General features: G+C 39.0%; 2 protein-coding genes and 1 long non-coding RNA gene across 6 annotated transcripts; 2 read left to right on the forward strand and 1 right to left on the reverse strand.

The window, feature by feature from the left end:
* The first annotated feature begins 5344 nt into the window (after positions 1 to 5344).
* On the forward strand, positions 5345 to 10695 carry LOC144038925 (C-type mannose receptor 2-like). Of its 3 annotated transcripts, none has more exons than XM_077551795.1 (10): positions 5345 to 5508; positions 8418 to 8579; positions 8682 to 8770; positions 9237 to 9366; positions 9444 to 9479; positions 9551 to 9718; positions 9970 to 10089; positions 10172 to 10279; positions 10356 to 10392; positions 10456 to 10695. In XM_077551795.1, the coding sequence occupies exons 1-9, from the start codon at positions 5460 to 5462 to the stop codon at positions 10373 to 10375; spliced, it is 882 nt and encodes a 293-aa protein (XP_077407921.1). In that variant the 5' UTR covers positions 5345 to 5459; the 3' UTR covers positions 10376 to 10392; positions 10456 to 10695. The 3 variants fall into 3 exon arrangements, with proteins under 3 accessions (XP_077407921.1, XP_077407918.1, XP_077407917.1); XM_077551791.1 differs by lacking the exon at positions 5345 to 5508 and adding an exon at positions 7462 to 7657; XM_077551792.1 differs by lacking the exon at positions 5345 to 5508 and adding an exon at positions 7461 to 7657 and having other exon boundaries at positions 10356 to 10695.
* Positions 10696 to 12095: 1400 nt separating this feature from the next.
* On the forward strand, positions 12096 to 17225 carry LOC144038924 (uncharacterized). 2 transcript variants are annotated; one of them, XR_013289312.1, is made up of 6 exons: positions 12096 to 12254; positions 12356 to 12410; positions 15940 to 16015; positions 16073 to 16155; positions 16226 to 16425; positions 16999 to 17225. It is a non-coding gene; the product is annotated as an uncharacterized LOC144038924 (long non-coding RNA). The 2 variants fall into 2 exon arrangements; XR_013289311.1 differs by having other exon boundaries at positions 16073 to 16425.
* Positions 15649 to 18767, reverse strand: LOC144038922 (lymphocyte antigen 75-like). Its single transcript, XM_077551790.1, has 10 exons — positions 18579 to 18767; positions 17774 to 17935; positions 17584 to 17672; positions 16988 to 17117; positions 16875 to 16910; positions 16636 to 16803; positions 16252 to 16371; positions 16062 to 16169; positions 15949 to 15985; positions 15649 to 15885 (listed from the first exon to the last, which is right to left on the reverse strand). Exons 1-9 carry the CDS (start codon positions 18640 to 18642, stop codon positions 15966 to 15968), a joined length of 897 nt encoding a protein of 298 aa, XP_077407916.1. The 5' UTR covers positions 18643 to 18767; the 3' UTR covers positions 15649 to 15885; positions 15949 to 15965.
* Positions 18768 to 19810: the final 1043 nt, after the last annotated feature.

Genomic DNA, 19810 nt, shown 5'->3' on the forward strand with positions numbered 1-19810 from the left:
GGGGGGGGGGTTGAGCAGAGGCTTGACTGGCTGGGGGAAATTTGAAAATTGAGGCTTTCCTTGAATTTCAAACTTATTAGTTACATGGATTGGTTTAGAAAAATGTTAAATGCTAGTCAAAAGTTTGGGGTCACCGAAAAATGACCTTATTTTAAAAAATATATATTAAAAAAAACACCACTACATATAAAAATGTAAAAAAAAAAAAAAAAAGTCTACACACCCCTGTTCAAATCCCTGCTATTAGTGATAAGACAAAAATTTCAAACCAAGGTTGTTGTTTTTTTAAATGCCTCTGATTAATCAAAAAATAAAGTTTGGCTGTTCTAGTAGGCTTTTTAAAAAAAAAAAAAGTTTTTATATGTTGCAAACAATACACTGTCCTTTCCTCTTACACAAAGGTTTAAAAAAAAAAAGTGTTGCTTAGAAGATTCCATTTTTCTGGAGAGCCCATGTCAGCCCCGGTGCTGATTGGACGGCTAATTTGAATTTGAATTTTTGAATTTCGAGAACTGAGTTTGTTTGGAATGAACTCAAAGTGAAAATATATAAAGTTGCATTTTCAGGGAAGATCAAATGCAGTTTCAGAAAAATAAATGCAATACAGCTCATCATTTTAAAATAAGTCTATTGGACCTCAATTCCCAATTAATACATTCAAATTGTACAATTCAGATTCACTTTTAGCAAATTCAATTTATGTCATTTAAATTCAGATTTTCCAATGCAATTGTTGAAGTTTAGCAATGCAAACTCAAAACTTGAACGACTCAAATGAACTTTTCAGCGGCACATATTTCAGACCATAGTTTTGTGCTAATGTTGATTGCGATTTGGATCTGTCCACAGCCTCCGAAATCTTTTTTAGAGGGGAAGCACACAAAAAAACAAGTGAGATAATGTGGTTGCACAAATGTGGGAAAAAAGAGAGAAAAAGCTCAGAAGGAATAATTATATATTTAACGTTATTTGTTAGCCCATCTTTACTGTTTTGTGTGCTTTGTTAGCGTTAAGCTAAACGGATTTCACTCGGGCAAAGCTATGTGGGCGCATGGTTTGGCTTTATTTGGTTAAAAAACATTCTCATGACAAATGATTCAATAATGATCCTCACAAGTTTCCATTCATCTTTATGGATTATGAATTGTCCACGTGCAATGTTTAATATGCTCTCGCACCTGCCAGGTCATGGTCTAATAATATTGCCCTGTTGATTTATATCACTGTTGACAGCGCACGTGTACAATCTGATGATTGTATTTGAGCCAAACCGATTGAACCCTAAAAATACAGCAAGACTACAATAAACGGATTATAACAACCTATGGAAGCTTTTAATCACTTTGGGCTGTGATCTTTATCATATTCCGTCAGACGTTCATGGCCACATTGGCTTATCTTTGAACTGAAAACACAAAGAGAAGACCATTCATCCTGTTGGATGATTTATATGGCGTATTTCGAAAAGATATGCGACATGCAACACTTGACCCGACGCGCTTGATAACAAACTGATGTTTAGCTGATAGGATAGTAAGATTATTATTCACTTCTTCATTGTTTGGGATCATGTGCAAATAATCTAGCCGGTCTACGTGTCCTACAAAAGTTTGATCTACACTGGCAAAAAGTCTTTACTGCTGTCTTATATTCTGTGTGAGTGTGCGCTTTTTCTTTTCCAGCAGTCTTCCAATCCCCAAATAATTGAATGTGGCTCCCCCATGTAATGGAATTCTGTCAGGTGTGAAGAGACTATGATAGCCTAGCGGAGCCAATCTTGGGTGTGTGTTGCACACCACTGGTTGTGGTTAGCCTACTGCTGTGTAATGTGTGTGCGCGTGCGTTTTGGAGTGAGGTCGCATGTCATCACGTGTCAGTCACAAGTCATTTTAGTGGCCCTCGTGTCAGCCTGATTGCATATGAGCCGTAGCTTGGAAGTAGGACCTGGTTAGCAAGGGAGCAAAAAAAAAAAAAAAAAGAACACCATTTTCACTCTCGTTCTTATTTTGTTCATGACTTTCATTTTTTTGTCAAATTCATATCCTCAATTCTCATAAATACGTGCCCATCTGAAAAGGCGTCCGCTAACGCTAGCTGACTGGCAGATCGTTACGTTAGCCATCAATTAGCTAATTCACCAAACCAGCTCCTTTGTGACAACAAACTTTAGCGTCTGCTTGGATGATGAAACGAACACAAACTGGAAATCAACCATAATTATATTTTCTTACCGGAACATTGATTGTATTTTGTTTTGAAATTTGCAGTGTAACTAGTCACTTTTGGTTTGGGGCTTTTATTTTGAAGAGTCACTTCCGTTTTAGTGCCTTTTTCAACTCGAATTGGCTACTAATTGTACTTTTGCCAGAAAACACATATAAACAAAAATTCAATTTGATTATAATAGTAAATAAAATAAAAACGAAATACTTTATTGTGGGAATGCTGGAAGAATTGCCACATATGTTATTGTGATTTTTATTCGCCGCACTTTTTTGCCGAGAAACAACTCTCACATAATACTTCCGATTTACACCGTCTTGCTTCAGAAATTCACGCCTTCCGGGTTCAGGTGTTCTTTTCATTCATTTATCTTTCAACTACAATTAATACTTTGTAATTTTCACATAATTTACCTTTCAATTTACTTCATACGCATTCAGCTATTAGCATTCAGCTTTCAAATTGCACTTAGTCTAGTCTACACAATAGCCTATGTTTTCAAAGTGCTTTCCCAAGAACATATTAGAGTGTACACGGATGCTTTAACAGTTAACACAGCCGCATCAACCAATGTAAAGGTTCCTTTTTAGTTTAAAATATCTTATTTTATTCTCCAGCTCTCGCTGAACACTGGCGAATTTGAAATCCATCCACTCGTGTCATACTAGCTGCTAGCTAGCGCTAAGCTAACCTATGACTACATACCCTACATGAATTGATGTTTACAATTTGTTGTGGCCATTCAACATCTTGTTGATCCATTTATCTATGTTGTAATGCACTTTATGAGGTGTTTTATAGGGTAATAAAGAAGGTAAACATGTTACTCTACGTGTGTTACAACACAATGAGCGGGAACAAAACTCTGGACCTCCTGCTTGACACAAATGTCAATGGGACGTGTTGAAATACGACTTACTGCTTTCCATTTAATTGTTTTATTCTCAGGTTTTTTTCTTCCTATAATGTATTATTGTTATTATTAACTCCTGTAAAAGTGAGTCACGCTTAGTGACAATAGGATAGTATGGCTACAAAATGCAAAGTAATACCATTGGACTCTTATGCTAACGTTACTCAAGCAGTAGCTAGCTGTGCACATAAATGCCTGGAAGCTAATGGCTAACATTTTAAGCACCTCTCGTATTTGTAGTGGCCGAAGATAACTTGTAGTACCGGTAGTTATAATGTCTGAATAATGAATAATGTCTATAATGTAGCTTAGCGCTAGCTAAGATGAGGCTAGTAGCAATATAGGTTGATTTAAAATGGGACCAAAAAGAACATGGGAAGTTATTTTGACCTAAAAAGGTTAGTCTTTCCATGTATTGACGCTGCATTTGGATACTTCTGAATGAGACAAGTAAATGTGGCTTTATGTATGATAAAGATGAAGCATGGATAAAGATACCATTTTGATCGAATTGAATTCATCATTTGTTAGACTGATTTGTTTTTTTGGGGCAAAAGTGTACATTGAGTAACCCATTTAGACATTTCTGTTTACTTATCTAAATCTATCTATCTACACGATGCAGATAGATCCAAGGATAGATGACAAGATAGATGTGCGTTTCGAAAAGGGCTGCTATCTGATTGTTGCACGTGTTTGTTACCAAAGGAGGAAGGAAGACCGTCCCATCTGAATGCAGCTAATCAGTGAGGGAGGTCGACCCAACGATAGCATATCGTGTCTCGATAGTGCTGTGTCACGTCCCCTGATGAATTCATCTTCAAATTGCATATTAGATGCGAGACGTTCCGTTTTCAAGACTTCAACTGCTTGCAATGTCGTCGTCGGGTCTCTTGTTAATATTTTCCACAAATGCAAGAGCTTTTTTGTGAGCGCGAAATGATGATTGATGGTTACCACGTTCCGGTTGCGTCTTTGCGGCTCTGACACAACTGACATCATGTCTGAGGTCATAGAATGTGACTAATGTATAAACTGTAAAGAGATTTCAAGCATTGAGGAGAACTGCTGCGTTTGAAAGGAACATTTTAAAGGAAACTAAAGCTCATTGGTGCGGTCTGACGTGTGCTCGGGTGAAAGGTTAACTTTGACAACGCTGATTTATGAGAGGTGGCCGATAAGATTAGATTAGAAAACCATCAAAAGAGGGCAACAAAAAGAACTGTGACTTGGAAAAAGTGCTTTTCACAATTTAGTTTGATCTTTAGCCTCAAACTGAGTCGATCAGTGGTTGATTTGGTTAAAGTTTAAAGATAAAACTTTCCGTTACTCCCGAAAAATCAGCACGCTAAGAATGTTTGCTGAGCATGTTTACTATAAACACTTTGTCAATGATTTACAGCATAGGAAACGTCCAATCTGAGTGGTAGATAAAGTATCATTCATTATAATTCTTCAGGTTTTCACTGCATATTTTCAACATCTTGAAAATATAAAAATAAAAATATACAAACTACAAAAAAGTTTGGGGAAAAAAGGGGACAAAATGAATTAAATCAATCCAAAGATGACACTTGAAGATCTGACACATTGATGTTGTTCGTTTTTACTCACAGATCTTATCAATTTAAACACTTGTGGTTCTGGTTCTTAGCCAACCAAATGTTATTGCACTTTGTCACATGGCTCAATGCAGACAGACCTGATGCCAAATTGTTAGCTGATTAGCTTACACATGGGAATTTTTTTGGGCAACTGGTTGACGGTTTGTCCATTAATGGATTTCTTCGAGATGAACAGCACTGCTCCTGTTTAAGTCTAGCAGAATTTATAACTGTAGGCCAAACACAGTAATTAGTGTACTTCCAACAATATATAATGAAATGTAAAATAATTAAAAAAAAAAAATACAAGTATATCTAAAAATAAAATACAACTAATAATAATATAAATAATCATCACCATCATATGAAATTATAAAAGGAAAAAAAAAGGCAGTCCTTAACATAAGTGGCATTAAAAATGGATTGGAAGTCAAATTATTATTATTATTATCATCATTATTATTATTGCTAGTGTCATATTGTGGCCGAGTTGACGCCGGTTATTATTATCCATAAAGGATCGTGCTGAAAGCTTCACGCTTGTCTTTTTAGTTTATACTGCCCCCTAGTGGAAAAACATTGGAAGGCAGACCGTCAGCTTAAAGTAGCAACATGAAGTAGTCTGAACTTTGAAGCCAAGGATTTTATTTAAAGGAGCAATGGCGGACACTTAAAAACGTTTCCCAGATTTTCGAAGAGGCGCCGACGGCCAGGAAGAAATGAGAACCAACGCAACCTGCAGCAAGTTGCGACAACAACGACCCGCAGGTGACAAATTGCTAGCTATAATACAAGAATAAATTAATGAAATGCTAAATGATTAAATTACATTAAATGCATGTGTGATTAATACTGTACAATATTTTTTTTTATGCAGTCAAATTTTCAAGAGAGTACTGTTATAATCTACTTGTGATCTAATTGTTGACCAGTGTTACTTTAAAATTGTATTAATTATATAAATTTAACTTAAAAATTATAAGTGTAAAATAATTCCTCATTTTACAAAATTTTAATCTAACGGACAAATATTCCCATTAATAAAAATAAATACATAAAATATTGTATTTTATTTATTTATTAATTGATTCAATTATTGATAATCAACTCTTTTTTTCTTTTTTTTTTATCAAGTAGGCCTAAAAAAATGCTGTCCTTTTTAACCCTCCTATTATCCTCAAATATTACTAACACATTTTACCCTAACTTGACCCCAGGGATATTTGCCTACAGAAAATAAAATTGTTGATCCAGGTTTTGTGTCAGCCATTTTGTTCATTTGTTTAATACATAAATACTCCCTTGATAATGAAACTTATCAGCGATTTGACCTGTCCTCTAGCGCCACCAGCAGGCCAAACTTATTCGAATGAATGTATCTTAAAAGATTTCTAACGTCATTAATAGCCACTGTAGGATGAAAGCGATTGGTTTTGGTGATGAAATGACCATAAAAACTATATATGTATAGATAGGTCTGATGCCACTGAACATTTTGAGCGGTTGAAAGTGAAAAAATATTCATAAATGACTAAGTTATCTCACTTCAAAGGAAATGCCAGATTTTGAAAAAATTACAATAGTTTTGTGCTATTCAGAAAAATGCCATTGTGAAAAACTGGGCATGCATAAAAAAATTATATTGTTATGACTTATGGACTTATTCAAGCCTCTAAATATGTCATATGAAATATTCAAATTAGACCTTTATTTTTTCCTTTATACAGCATAGTTAATTTTGCTGTTAGCATAATACTGCTATTATTGTCCATAGAGGGCATTAAAAAAAGATTTTTTTTTAAAACTATATATGAATAGATAGGTCTGATGCCAGTGAACATTTTGAGCGGCTGAAAGTGAAAAAAATATTCATAAATGACTAAGTTATCACACTTCAAAGGAAATGCCAGATTTTGGCAAAAATTACAAGAATTTAATCAAACTATAATAACGCCCAGGGTTAAGAGAATACACATTGCGTAGCTATAGTCTAATCATGTGAGGATTTGTTGGCGGTTAGTGGGACACCGTTTATAAAATGAAAAAGATGGAGACGGATTCATTCTTAAATTAAAACTTTACTCATCATTCACTCCAATATCTTGTCACCGGTGCTTCTGATTGTGGACATAATCGACAATAAAGCTTCCAAGTGGCTCATTATGTCGTCCACCATCTTGTCACCGGAGATCACTGGTGCTGTTTAGGTAGAGTTGTAGACATAATCAACATTAAAGCTTCCTTCAACAGTTAGACTTCTGGCGTCTGATTCTGTCCACGATCATTGCTCCCATCAGTCAACATCACTCACAGTAATATTTCAAGCCTATAAGATTTATGTATTTTTTTTACATGACAAAATCCTATTTACTAATTTGAACACAAACCTATCAAATAAACCTTATATGATACATATTAATTAGTCTAATAAAGCCTATTTATTTGAAATGCATAATCCTCAGGTTTATGTAGGCCTATTTAGTACTAAAAAAGTATAATTACACTAAATTAATAACAATGAGAGTATTTATTTAAAATACATAAAGTACATTGTTTGAATTGCATAAGAATCACGTATTTTTTTCAGGCCAATTACGTAGTGCGTTATGTATTACATTTAAAAGGGAAACGCGATTGGCCGTTATTAATTGATTGGCCTTTATACTTGGGCTTCTACGTCCGTGTCTCTTTAGACAAATATGACGTCTTAAGGCGACGTGAACGTATCGCGCTACATGACGTTCCCGCTGTAACTCGCCGCCTCACTCCGCTCGGTCTCCTCGAACCTCAACCACAATCATCTCTCTCGCTACGCCCAACTGGTCCCATCAGCCGTTACCGGGGACGCTGAAGATGAACGCAATACAATGGCTCATTGTTAAGGCGCTGCTCGCACTTTGCGCATGCGCGACATCTGGTGAGTCAACATTGGGGCCGGCTACACGCAGGCGCAAGAGGGGGGTGGGGGGTGGTTCTAAAAGTTGAGAAGTTGAGAAATCACATTTTAGCAGCGGGTTTTTGCTATGGGTGATGTGGGCGACCGCTCAGGGTGCAGTCAATAAAATAAAATAAAATAAAAATAAATAAAAAAGCTAGTTTTACTACCGCACATTTCCGTGTTGACGTGGAGCATGTGTTTACGTCACGTCCGGTTGATTGTGCACGATCGGCGTTAGCAGGCTTTGATGTCGGCGAGTTTTTGCGAAGGGAAATAGTTGACTGTTGTGGGGAGGAGTAAGAGAAATGAAAGCGGAAAGGAGAGTTTTGAAATGTTAAAAAAATAAAATACAATTTTTAAAAAATTATCTGTTTTATAAATTAGTTTTAGTATTTTTTTGTTATTCACTACTCTTCAGTTTAGTAAATAGTGTGTCAAGTCTTTGAGAATTAGGTCATCCAGTTGTTGGGTGATAAAATCCGGATGAAGGATATTTTATTTTTCCCCTTTGAGGGATTGCCACCTTATTGTGGTCAAGGGGTTTGTGTGCCTCAGTGATGGCGTGACACCAAAACTTGCATTTGTGATGTGCTTTTTTTTCTTCCCATAATTGGATTCAGACTCATCTTTTGCGGTGTGTTTATAGTGAACGTGGCTTATCGCAAAGTGAGTCAACCTGCACTGATGACACTTTTGACACCTTACTGTCCCGCCATGCTTTTCTAATTTCCACCTTTAGATTCCGGCTGCGACCCCGATGAAGTGCCGTACCGTGGTTTTTGCTATTACTTTTACGATGGACACCAGACAAAAGTGTGGCAGGATGCCGAGGATTTTTGCATCGCCAGGAAAAGTCACCTGACCAGCCTCCACTCGTGGGATGAGCACAAATTCTTGACAGGTACGCGGCAAGACTGAAACGTCTGTTGGACTTGCCCGCAATGCTGCACAACAGCCACAAGGTGGATGTGCTAATTAAAGATCATGTTCTCCTTGCGTGCAGAGCGCTTGGGGAAGATACGGGAATGGTACTGGATTGGATTGACGGGGTCTAAAGGAAAGAATTATACATTTAGTGACGGAACTGCTCTAGTAAGTGAAACATTTGACATGACTTGCAATCTTTGAATACAATGGGGGGGATACAGGGTGGGTGAAAAGTTGGGAGCCATCTTCAATGAGGTTTTTGCAGAAAGTCTCTTGTTAATCTTTTCCACAAATGCAAGAGCTTTTTTGTGGTACCGCCCTTCAAGATAGTATAAGAATGTTGTAAATCCACTGTAATCTTCGCACTAATGAGAGGCTGCAGCCATTGTCTGGATCTCATTTGTGCCCGGAATATTCTGTGGAAATAAAAGCTTCGAAGTGACTCCAGCCTGCATTCGGATAACCAACATTCTCACTACCCGAAAGAAAACAAACACGCGGAGAAAAGAACATTTTTCTCCAACACCTTAAAAAAAAGTTTATTTAATTTCACCATAAAAAAAGTTTATTTAATTTCACCATAATCTCATGTACAAAGTCATTTTCTCAAATGTACATTACTGATGAACAGGACGAAAACCCTTGGCCCCTTTATTTCTGGGGTGGCTTGGACAATTCCCACTGTTTTAGGATGTGGCACACCAGTGGAGCCGTGTGCAGCGCCAACTGCAATGCGGCCAACGACTTCATCTGCAAAAAAGGTCCAGAAGTTCTTATCGCTTACCTTATCTCCTAAATATGCTCTCATATCTGATACGCATCCTCTCTGTTCTTCCAGCCAGGGGCTCGGCACCCGTTCCTCCACAAAAAACAGGTAAAGTTTACACACGACAGCAGACGCACACGCGCGGTATACGACGTTGTCAAACGGCGTATGGGTTGCAGTTTGGACCGACGGCTGCGGCTGGTGGGCCGCCAACCCCGCCAACGACTTCTGTTACTTGTTCAACAACAATTTCTGGATAACTTGGAGTGCAGCGCGAACCGTCTGCGAGAAGAAGGGCGGGTACCTGCTCAGAATCACCGACCTCAAGGAACAGAACTTCCTGAAAGGTAACACGCTTTTTGGAGGCGGAGCTTAAATGGGCTCTGCAGCTCACCTGTGACGGGGCTCTTTTGCACAAATCCACTACTTCATTTCCTGTCTTTCGTGAATGGACAAACTGATTAATCCAGGTGTGCCTGACCTCAATGGCCAGACACACCTGGATTAATCCGTTTGTGCATTCACGAAAGACAGGAAATGAAACTGTAGTTGAGGAAGTAGTGGATTTGTGCAGAGAGCCCATTGACTTTGTTTGTAGACTCCCTTCAGGAGAGCTGGAAGGAGACCACGCTGTGGATGGACGGCTTCGCCTACATCCCCGGAGGCGAGTGGTGGTGGAGCGACGGATCTCTGATGCCGTCCATGCGCTGGAGCACAGGTTCTCGTAAAAGGCGTGTCTGAAGGCTACAATGTGGACAAATGGAATACTTAAGTTTGCGATGACTTCCCGTCTTCTTCAGATGGCCTTCATCACCACTACGGCCGACGCTGTCTTTCCTTCCTCGCCGTCACCGGCCAATGGGAGGAGGACGACTGCGAGCTTAAGAAAGGCTTCATCTGCAAGAAAAGTAAGACGTGACGTTGCACTTTGTTCTCGCTGCGTTAGTGACTCACCCGCGTCCATGTTTGGCTTTCCTCTGGCAGGGGCGGGAGCGAAGCATTGACCGCGCGGCTCGTCACCGTAAGTGACCTTGAATGAGATGGAAGAAAAAATAGAAATGTTGTGAATGAAACTGTCTGGCAGATGCGATTACCAGCGAGTGATGATCTGCAGAGCTGGGCTTGTGACCTGCCTGGTACGAGGGCCAAGTGTTCCATCATAATGTTTAAATCTTCTTCATAACACTTTTCATTGATTATTATGATACTTTGATTCTGGAATTGTAGACTAGAAAAATGTAGCTGACTTTTTCTTTCCCTTTGAACAAAAACATATATTATATTATGCATTTTCAACAATTGTTCAATAAATTTGCAAAGACAATTGGCTGTGTGAGGTTTCCTTTGCAACGTAGTGGCGAGAGGGGAAGGTCCATTATGGAGCCAGAACACCAAGTCCAATTCGATTTGGTATTGGGGGGAAAAAATTGTCATTGTGGAAAAAGCTGCATTGACATTGGAAAAGGTTGTATTGAAAAATAAAACAGACATTAAAAAAAAAACACTAAGCATATTTTTTTTGTAGTGACATCTTTTAAAGCCAATCTGCAGAGATTTTTATACTTGTTTTTTTCGAGCGTCACAGGTTTTCAGTTTCAATTTATTGGCAGTGTTGAGTGTTTTAACGTGGGGGGCGGGGCAACGCCTTCCAAGCTTTTCAGGAGAGAGGGGCAAAATTACGAGGAAAAAAACTCCCGAACTTAAACTGCGGCTTGTCGAGTCGAAATAGCTTGAAAAATCATCAGGGTTCTTGCTTTCACAGAGTTGCACCAGGTGAAACAACTCAACTTCATTTAAAGAGCACTTAAGTGTTGATTTAGATTACGGCTGACAGAATCATGAGTGGTGGATGCTTTAATGATGATTATGTTCAGAGAAATGAAAGCTTATATTTAACGTTCAGAAACTTTTGTGTTGATTTTGGATACAGGTAGAAGGTAGGTGGGGATCTACTGATATACTTTAATGTTGTTTATGTCCAGAAGCGAAGTGCTGGTAGTTTAAATTTGATCAGATACAAAATCTGGAGTGGTGGATGGTTTAATTCTGATTATGTTCAAAGAAGAGAAATCTTTAATGTTTGTGTTCAGAAACCTGAAATGTAGATCAACGTAGAAGGTATAGTGGTGACCTTCTGATGGAAGCTTTATTGTCGATTATGTCCACAATCAGAAGCACCGGTGACAAGATATTGGAGTCTTGGACTACATAAGGAGCCACAAAAGACGCAAAAAGTGCAATTAGAGTCGTCTGCACTGTTTAGAAACGTTGAAAAAAAAATTAATAAAAAGGCAATACCGCCATCTAGTGGTCAGAAGCAATAGTGTCATTAAAATGTTCACGGTCCACACAGACACGCACTGCGCTCTACTCTATTCAGAATATATTCAATATTCAAGGCAGACTTAGCGCTGCTAAATGCTAATATTGGATGGAAAGACTTGGACGTAGCCGACCCGGAAGCCCACATCCGACCCCCTTCCCAGGCAAGAAGAGGCCACAAATCAAAAGGTGAAGCAACCCTTTGCAACGCTGAGCGGTCGTGTCTCTTTTGGTCATGGAAAAAAACGATATGAAAAATAGAAGAAAAAAAGCCAACTCATTATTTGATTGTAATTATAAAATAGACAACACCAGAATTTAAATACACATTGATTTTTCTTGTTTGTTTGGATTCCGGAACGACCGGAACTTGTCACCGACAGCATTTCTCATACTGACCAGGAGAGGGCGCCTGCAGAGTTTAATCAGGCAGGTGCTGTGCGTCAAGATTGATGACCGTCAGGTGAGCATGAAAGCAAATGTTTGACGTGTCGTTGCCGTTTCGCACACGGACATTTGTTGCAGGATTTGCACACTTGAGGGACACTCCAGCGTTTTGAGGTTTGCGCGCGCACACACGTCACAATTCACTTCCTTTTGCTTTAATTAGCTAATTGCTGGTTTTATAATCTGTCGCATGTGTGTGCCTTTCCTTGTTTTAGCTGTCATGCGGTGGCGTGGTATGGTATGAGAGGAACCAAGAACCACCAGACGAGGGTAATCATTTTTCAAACATTTTGTTCAAATCATGTGTTTGTTGCGAAATCGTGTGGAGAAATTACTCCGATTTCATCGACGGACTATAATGTGACGTCACGTGCAATGGCTTAAGAAAAACAGGCCGTGAATAGTAAAACACAATTTACTCGAGTTTAAAACGAGATGGCTTTCTTCATTTATAAATATTCAACATAACTTCACGTGACACAATGTAAGTGACAGTATGCCGTTATCTCCCTGCATGAAATTATACAGCGAGCTACTGAACTGTATGGAATGCTTATGTGTACAACGGCGTATTAGGGCCACGTATAATTATTTTATTTATTTATTTTTAGAGGGCGGGGACAATATTCCGAGAAATAACGCCACTTTATATAGTGGCAGATTTGCGAGAGAAAAAAATAAAACACGAGAAATACACGTAGCGTACTACTCGACTGTTTGTGCACATACTTTTCGGTCGGGTTTCCAAATAAGGAGATAGTAATTGCTTTAGCATAGATTAACCATTTTATGTTAAGCATTCGCTCTTTGAACCGTTGGGTACGGCCACTGGTCGGCGACAAAGACGCCACGCTTTGCCAAGGTCCACACCCGGACGTTCAATTTAAGTTAATTTGTTAAAATGTATATTTACTTGTACATTGTTTCCAGAATTATTTACATACGCATACATTTTTTTATTTTATTTTTGTAAAAGTATCTAAATTGATGTGTCGAATCTGCTGCTCTCCGTCATTCACTTGCATTTACTTAGGGTATGCTAGCATCTGAGAGTTAATCAGCTGATAGGGGATCAGGAAGTGTTGTCGCTCTGGCTGTGGTGAATGATGAGTAAAGTTTTAATTTAAGAATGAATCCGTCTCCATCTTTTTCATTTTATAAACGGTGTCCCACTAACTGCCAACAAATCCTCACATGATTAGACTATAGCTACGCAATGTGTGTTCTCTTAACCCTGGGCGTTATTATAGTTTGATTAAATTCTTGTAATTTTTGCCAAAATCTGGTATCTCCTTTGAAGTGTGATAACTTGTTTATGAATATTTTTTTCACTTTCAACCGCTCAAAATGTTCACTGGCATCAGACCTATCTATTCATATATAGTTTAAAAAAAAATGTTTTTTTTAATGCCCTCTATGGACAATAATAGCAGTATTATGCTAACAGCAAAATTAACTATGCTGTATAAAGGAAAAAATAAAGGTCTAATTTGAATATTTAATATGACATATTTAGAGGCTTGAATAAGTCCATAAGTCATAACAATATATATTTTTTATGCATGCCCAGTTTTCACAATGGCATTTTTCTGAATAGCACAAAACTCTTGTAATTTTGCCAAAATCTGGCATTTCCTTTGAAGTGAGATAACTTAGTCATTTATGAATATTTTTTCACTTTCAACCGCTCAAAATGTTCAGTGGCATCAGACCTATCTATACATATATAGTTTTTATTGTATTTTATTTTTTTAATGCCCCCTATGGACAATAATAGCAGTATTATGCTAATAGCAAGACTAACTATGCTGTGTATATATATAAAATAAAAGACTAATTTGATTATTTCACATGACATAGTTAGAGGCTCAAACAAGGTCATAAGTCATAACAATAGAATTTTTTTATCCATGCTCAGTTTTTCACAATGGTATTTTTCTGAATAGCACAGAACTCTTGTAATTTTGCTAAAATCCGGCATTTCCTTTGAAGTGAGATAACTTAGTCATTTATGAAGATTTTTTTCACTTTCAACCGCTCAAAATGTTCAGTGGCATCAGACCTATCTATACATATATAGTTTTTATTTTATTTTATTTTTTTAATGCCCCATATGGACAATAATAGCGGTATTATTCTAATATCAAGACGAACTATACTGTGTATATATATATAAAATAAAAGACAAATTTGAATATTTCATATGACATATTTAGAGGCTTGAATAAGTCCATAAGTCATAACAATATAATTTGTTCTGCATGCCCAGTTTTCACGCAAAGGCAGTTTTCCGAATAGCACAAAACTCTTGTAATTTTGCCAAAATCCGGCATTTCCTTTGAAATGAGATAAGTCATTTATGAATATTTTTTTCACTTTCAACAACTCAAAATGCTCAGTGGCATCAGACCTAGCTACACATATAGTTTTTATTTTTTTAATGCCCCCTATGGACAACAGTAGCATTATTATGCTAATAGGCCCCCTATGGACAACAGTAGCAGTATTATGCTAATATCAAGACTAACTATGGTGTATATATATATATATATATATATATATATATATATATATATATATATATATATATATATATATATATATATATATATATATATATATATATATATATATATATAAAAAATAGAATAATTTATATATTTCATATGACATAGTTAGAGGCTCAAACAAGTCCATAAGTCATAACAATCTAATTTTTTTATGCATGCATTTTGTATTCATTTATTAGCCTTTGGCGCCACCTTGTGGATTTTTGTGTTAACACTCTTACACACAAATTCCTCCATTTTCATGTTTATGACTCGTCAAAGAAGCGATTGCATCAGTAATCACAGAAAATGCATTATAACACATCAGGTTTACAGCATATTAAAAACTGATTTATAATGGGAATCAATGAGCCAAAATCGGGTATTATTACAACAACTTCGTGTGAATCTCTCCCTCCTGTTTGGTAATAATTATAAATTACAGCATGGCGCCAATTTGAACTTCTACATTTTTAAACAATCCTGGTAAAATGTCAGGTACCTAGTGTATTTTTTTCAAATGCTTTTTCTTTGATGAAAAACAGAAAAAAGCCAGAAAATGGACAAATAACACCCAGGGGTTAAGTTTCTGAGTTTTTTTCCTCGTAATTTTGCCCCTCTCTCCTGAAAAGCTTGGAAGGCGTTGCCCCGCCCCCCACGTTAAAACACTCAACACTGCAATAAGTTGAAACTGAAAACCTGTGACGCTCGAAAAAAACAAGTATAAAAATCTCTGCAGATTGGCATTAAAAGATGTCACTACAAAAAAATATGCTTAGTGTTTTTTTTTTAATGTCTGTTTTATTTTTCAATACAACCTTTTCCAATGTCAATGCAGCTTTTTCCACAATGACAATTTTTTCCCCCCAATACCAAATAGAATTGGACTTGGTGTTCTGGCTCCATAATGGACCTTCCCCTCTCGCCACTACGTTGCAAAGGAAACCTCACGCAGCCAATTGTCTTTGCAAATTTATTGAACAATTGTTGAAAATGCATAATATAATATATGTTTTTGTTCAAAGGGAAAGAAAAAGTCAGCTATATTTTTCTAGTCTACAATTCCAGAATCAAAGTATCATAATAATCAATGAAAAGTGTGAAGAAGATTTAAACATTATGATGGAACACTTGGCCCTCGTACCAGGCAGGTCACAAGCCCAGCTCTGCAGATCATCACTCGCTGGTAATCGCATCTGCCAGACGGTTTCATTCACAACATTTCTATTTTTTCTTCCATCTCATTCAAGGTCACTTACGGTGACGAGCCGCGCGGTCAATGCTTCGCTCCCGCCCCTGCCAGAGGAAAGCCAAACATGGACGCGGGTGAGTCACTAACGCAGCGAGAACAAAGTGCAACGTCACATCTTACTTTTCTTGCAGATGAAGCCTTTCTTAAGCTCGCAGTCGTCCTCCTCCCATTGGCCGGTGACGGCGAGGAAGGAAAGACAGCATCGGCCGTAGTGGTGATGAAGGCCATCTGAAGAAGACGGGAAGTCATCGCAAACTTAAGTATTCCATTTGTCCACATTGTAGCCTTCAGACACGCCTTTTACGAGAACCTGTGCTCCAGCGCATGGACGGCATCAGAGATCCGTCGCTCCACCACCACTCGCCTCCGGGGATGTAGGCGAAGCCGTCCATCCACAGCGTGGTCTCCTTCCAGCTCTCCTGAAGGGAGTCTACAAACAAAGTCAATGGGCTCTCTGCACAAATCCACTACTTCCTCAACTACAGTAAGTACCACGCCTTCATTTCCTGTCTTTCGTGAATGCACAAACGGATTAATCCAGGTGTGTCTGGCCATTGAGGTCAGGCACACCTGGATTAATCAGTTTGTCCATTCGCGAATGACCGGAAATGAAGTAGTGGATTTGTGCAAAAGAGCCCCCGTCCCAGGTGAGCTGCAGAGCCCATTTAAGCTCCGCCTCCAAAAAGCGTGTTACCTTTCAGGAAGTTCTGTTCCTCGAGGTCGGTGATTCTGAGCAGGTACCCGCCCTTCTTCTCGCAGACGGTTCGCGCTGCACTCCAAGTTATCCAGAAATTGTTGTTGAACAAGTAACAGAAGTCGTTGGCGGGGTTGGCGGCCCACCAGCCGCAGCCGTCGGTCCAAACTGCAACCCATACGCCGTTTGACAACGTCGTATACCGCGCGTGTGCGTCTGCTGTCGTGTGTAAACTTTACCTGGTTTTTGTGGAGGAACGGGTGCCGAGCCCCTGGCTGGAAGAACAGAGAGGATGCGTATCAGATATGAGAGCATATTTAGGAGATAAGGTAAGCGATAAGAACTTCTGGACCTTTTTTGCAGATGAAGTCGTTGGCCGCATTGCAGTTGGCGCTGCACACGGCTCCACTGGTGTGCCACATCCTAAAACAGTGGGAATTGTCCAAGCCACCCCAGAAATAAAGGGGCCAAGGGTTTTCGTCCTGTTCATCAGTAATGTACATTTGAGAAAATGACTTTGCACATGAGATTATGGTGAAATTAAATAAACTTTTTTTATGGTGAAATTAAATAAACTTTTTTTTAAGGTGTTGGAGAAAGATGTTCTTTTCTCCGCGTGTTTGTTTTCTTTCGGGTAGTGAGAATGTTGGTTATCCGAATGCAGGCTGGAGTCACTTCGAAGCTTTTATTTCCACAGAATATTCCGGGCACAAATGAGATCCAGACAATGGCTGCAGCCTCTCATTAGTGCGAAGATTACAGTGGATTTACAACATTCTTATACTATCTTGAAGGGCGGTACCACAAAAAAGCTCTTGCATTTGTGGAAAAGATTAACAAGAGACTTTCTGCAAAAACCTCATTGAAGATGGCTCCCAACTTTTCACCCACCCTGTATCCCCCCCATTGTATTCAAAGATTGCAAAGCATGTCAAATGTTTCACTTACTAGAGCACTTCCGTCACTAAATGTATAATTCTTTCCTTTAGACCCCGTCAATCCAATCCAGTACCATTCCCGTATCTTCCCCAAGCGCTCTGCACAAAGGAGAACATGAGCTTTAATTAGCACATCCACCTTGTGGCTGTTGTGCAGCATTGCGGGCAAGTCCAACAGACGTTTCAGTCTTGCCGCGTACCTGTCAAGAATTTGTGCTCATCCCACGAGTGGAGGCTGGTCAGGTGACTTTTCCTGGCGATGCAAAAATCCTCGGCATCCTGCCACACTTTTGTCTGGTGTCCATCGTAAAAGTAATAGCAAAAACCACGGTACGGCACTTCATCGGGGTCGCAGCCGGAATCTAAAGGTGGAAATTAGAAAAGCATGGCGGGACAGTAAGGTGTCAAAAGTAGCATCAGTGCAGGTTGACTCACTTTGCGAAAAGCCACGTTCACTATAAACACACTGCAAAAGATGAGTCTGAATCCAATTATGGGAAGAAAAAAAGCACATCACAAATGCAAGTTTTGGTGTCACGCCATCACTGAGGTACACAAACCCCTTGACCACAATAAGGTGGCAATCCCTCAAAGGGGAAAAATAAAATATCCTTCATCCGGATTTTATCACCCAACAACTGGATGACCTAATTATCAAAGACTTGACACACTATTTACTAAACTGAAGAGTAGTGAATAACAAAAAAATACAAAAACTAATTTATAAAACAGATACATTTTTTTTCTTTTGTTCGTTCGATCGTGCACAATCAACCGGACGTGACGTAAACACATGCTCTACGTCAACACGGAAATGTGCGGTAGTAAAACTAGCTTTTTTATTTATTTTTATTTTATTTTACTTTGACTGCGCCCTGAGCGGTCGCCCACATCACCCACAGCAAAAACCGCTGCTAAAATGTGATTTCTCAACTTCTCAACTTTTAGAACCACCCCCCACCCCCCTCTTGCGCCTGCGTGTAGCCCGCCCCAATGTTGACTCACCAGATGTCGCGCATGCGCAAAGTGCGAGCATCGCCTTCACAATGAGCCATTGTATTGCGTTCATCTCCAGCGTCCCCGGTAACGGCTGATGGGACCAGTTGGGCGTAGCGAGAGAGATGAATGTGGTTGAGGTTCGAGGAGACCGAGCGGAGTGAGGCGGCGAGTTACAGCGGGAACGTCATGTAGCGCGATACGTTCACGTCGCCTTAAGACGTCATATTTGTCTAAAGAGACACGGACGTAGAAGCCCAAGTATAAAGGCCAATCAATTAATAACGGCCAATCGCGTTTCCCTTTTAAATGTAATACATAACGCACTACGTAATTGGCCTGAAAAAAATACGTGATTCTTATGCAATTCAAACAATGTACTTTATGTATTTTAAATAAATACTCTCATTGTTATTAATTTAGTGTAATTATACTTTTTTAGTACTAAATAGGCCTACATAAACCTAATTATGCATTTCAAATAAATAGGCTTTATTAGACTAATGAATATGTATCATATAAGGTTTATTTGATAGGTTTGTGTTCAAATAAGTAAACAGGAATTTGTCATGTAAAAAAAAATTACATAAATCTTATAGGCTTGAAATATTACTGTGAGTGATGTTGACTGATGGGAGCAATGATTGTGGACAGAATCAGACGCCAGAAGTCTAACTGCTGAAGGAAGCTTTACTGTTGATTATGTTTACAACGCTACCTAAATAGCACCAGTGATCTCCGGTGACAAGATGGTGGACGACATAATGAGCCACAACAAAAGTCCAAACAATTACAGACACTGAAAATAAAATAAATAAAAATATAGAGAAAACTAGGCGATCGCGTCATCTAGTGGTCAGCGTCGGCGTCCTTTGTGTCCATGGCCAAAAGCGCACCTGGGGCAATCATGCGCGATTTAGCCACTCCCTCCTCACCCGCCATTTCCCGGGTGCCAAAACCCTTCGTACTACACGGGGTAGTTTCTGACGGGCTGTGCTCGAACCTCAAACCGCCGTTGTGTCCCTTGTGTGAAAATCCTGCAATAAACAAAATATCGTCGTGAAAAACTGGAACATGGGGTAGATGCCACGGACTTCCGACTTCCGGGTTTTCCACATAAGCGCCATTTCCGGTCACTGTTGGCCGTGTTCCAACACTCGCACCACCACCCCTGCGCCCACGCTCATCGGTGGAAGGGCGTCTAGGCTATCTGAAATGCTTCGGACACTGAGACAGACACT

The sequence above is a fragment of the Vanacampus margaritifer genome, chromosome 18, assembly GCF_051991255.1.
Source record: "Vanacampus margaritifer isolate UIUO_Vmar chromosome 18, RoL_Vmar_1.0, whole genome shotgun sequence".
NCBI lineage: Eukaryota > Metazoa > Chordata > Actinopteri > Syngnathiformes > Syngnathidae > Vanacampus > Vanacampus margaritifer.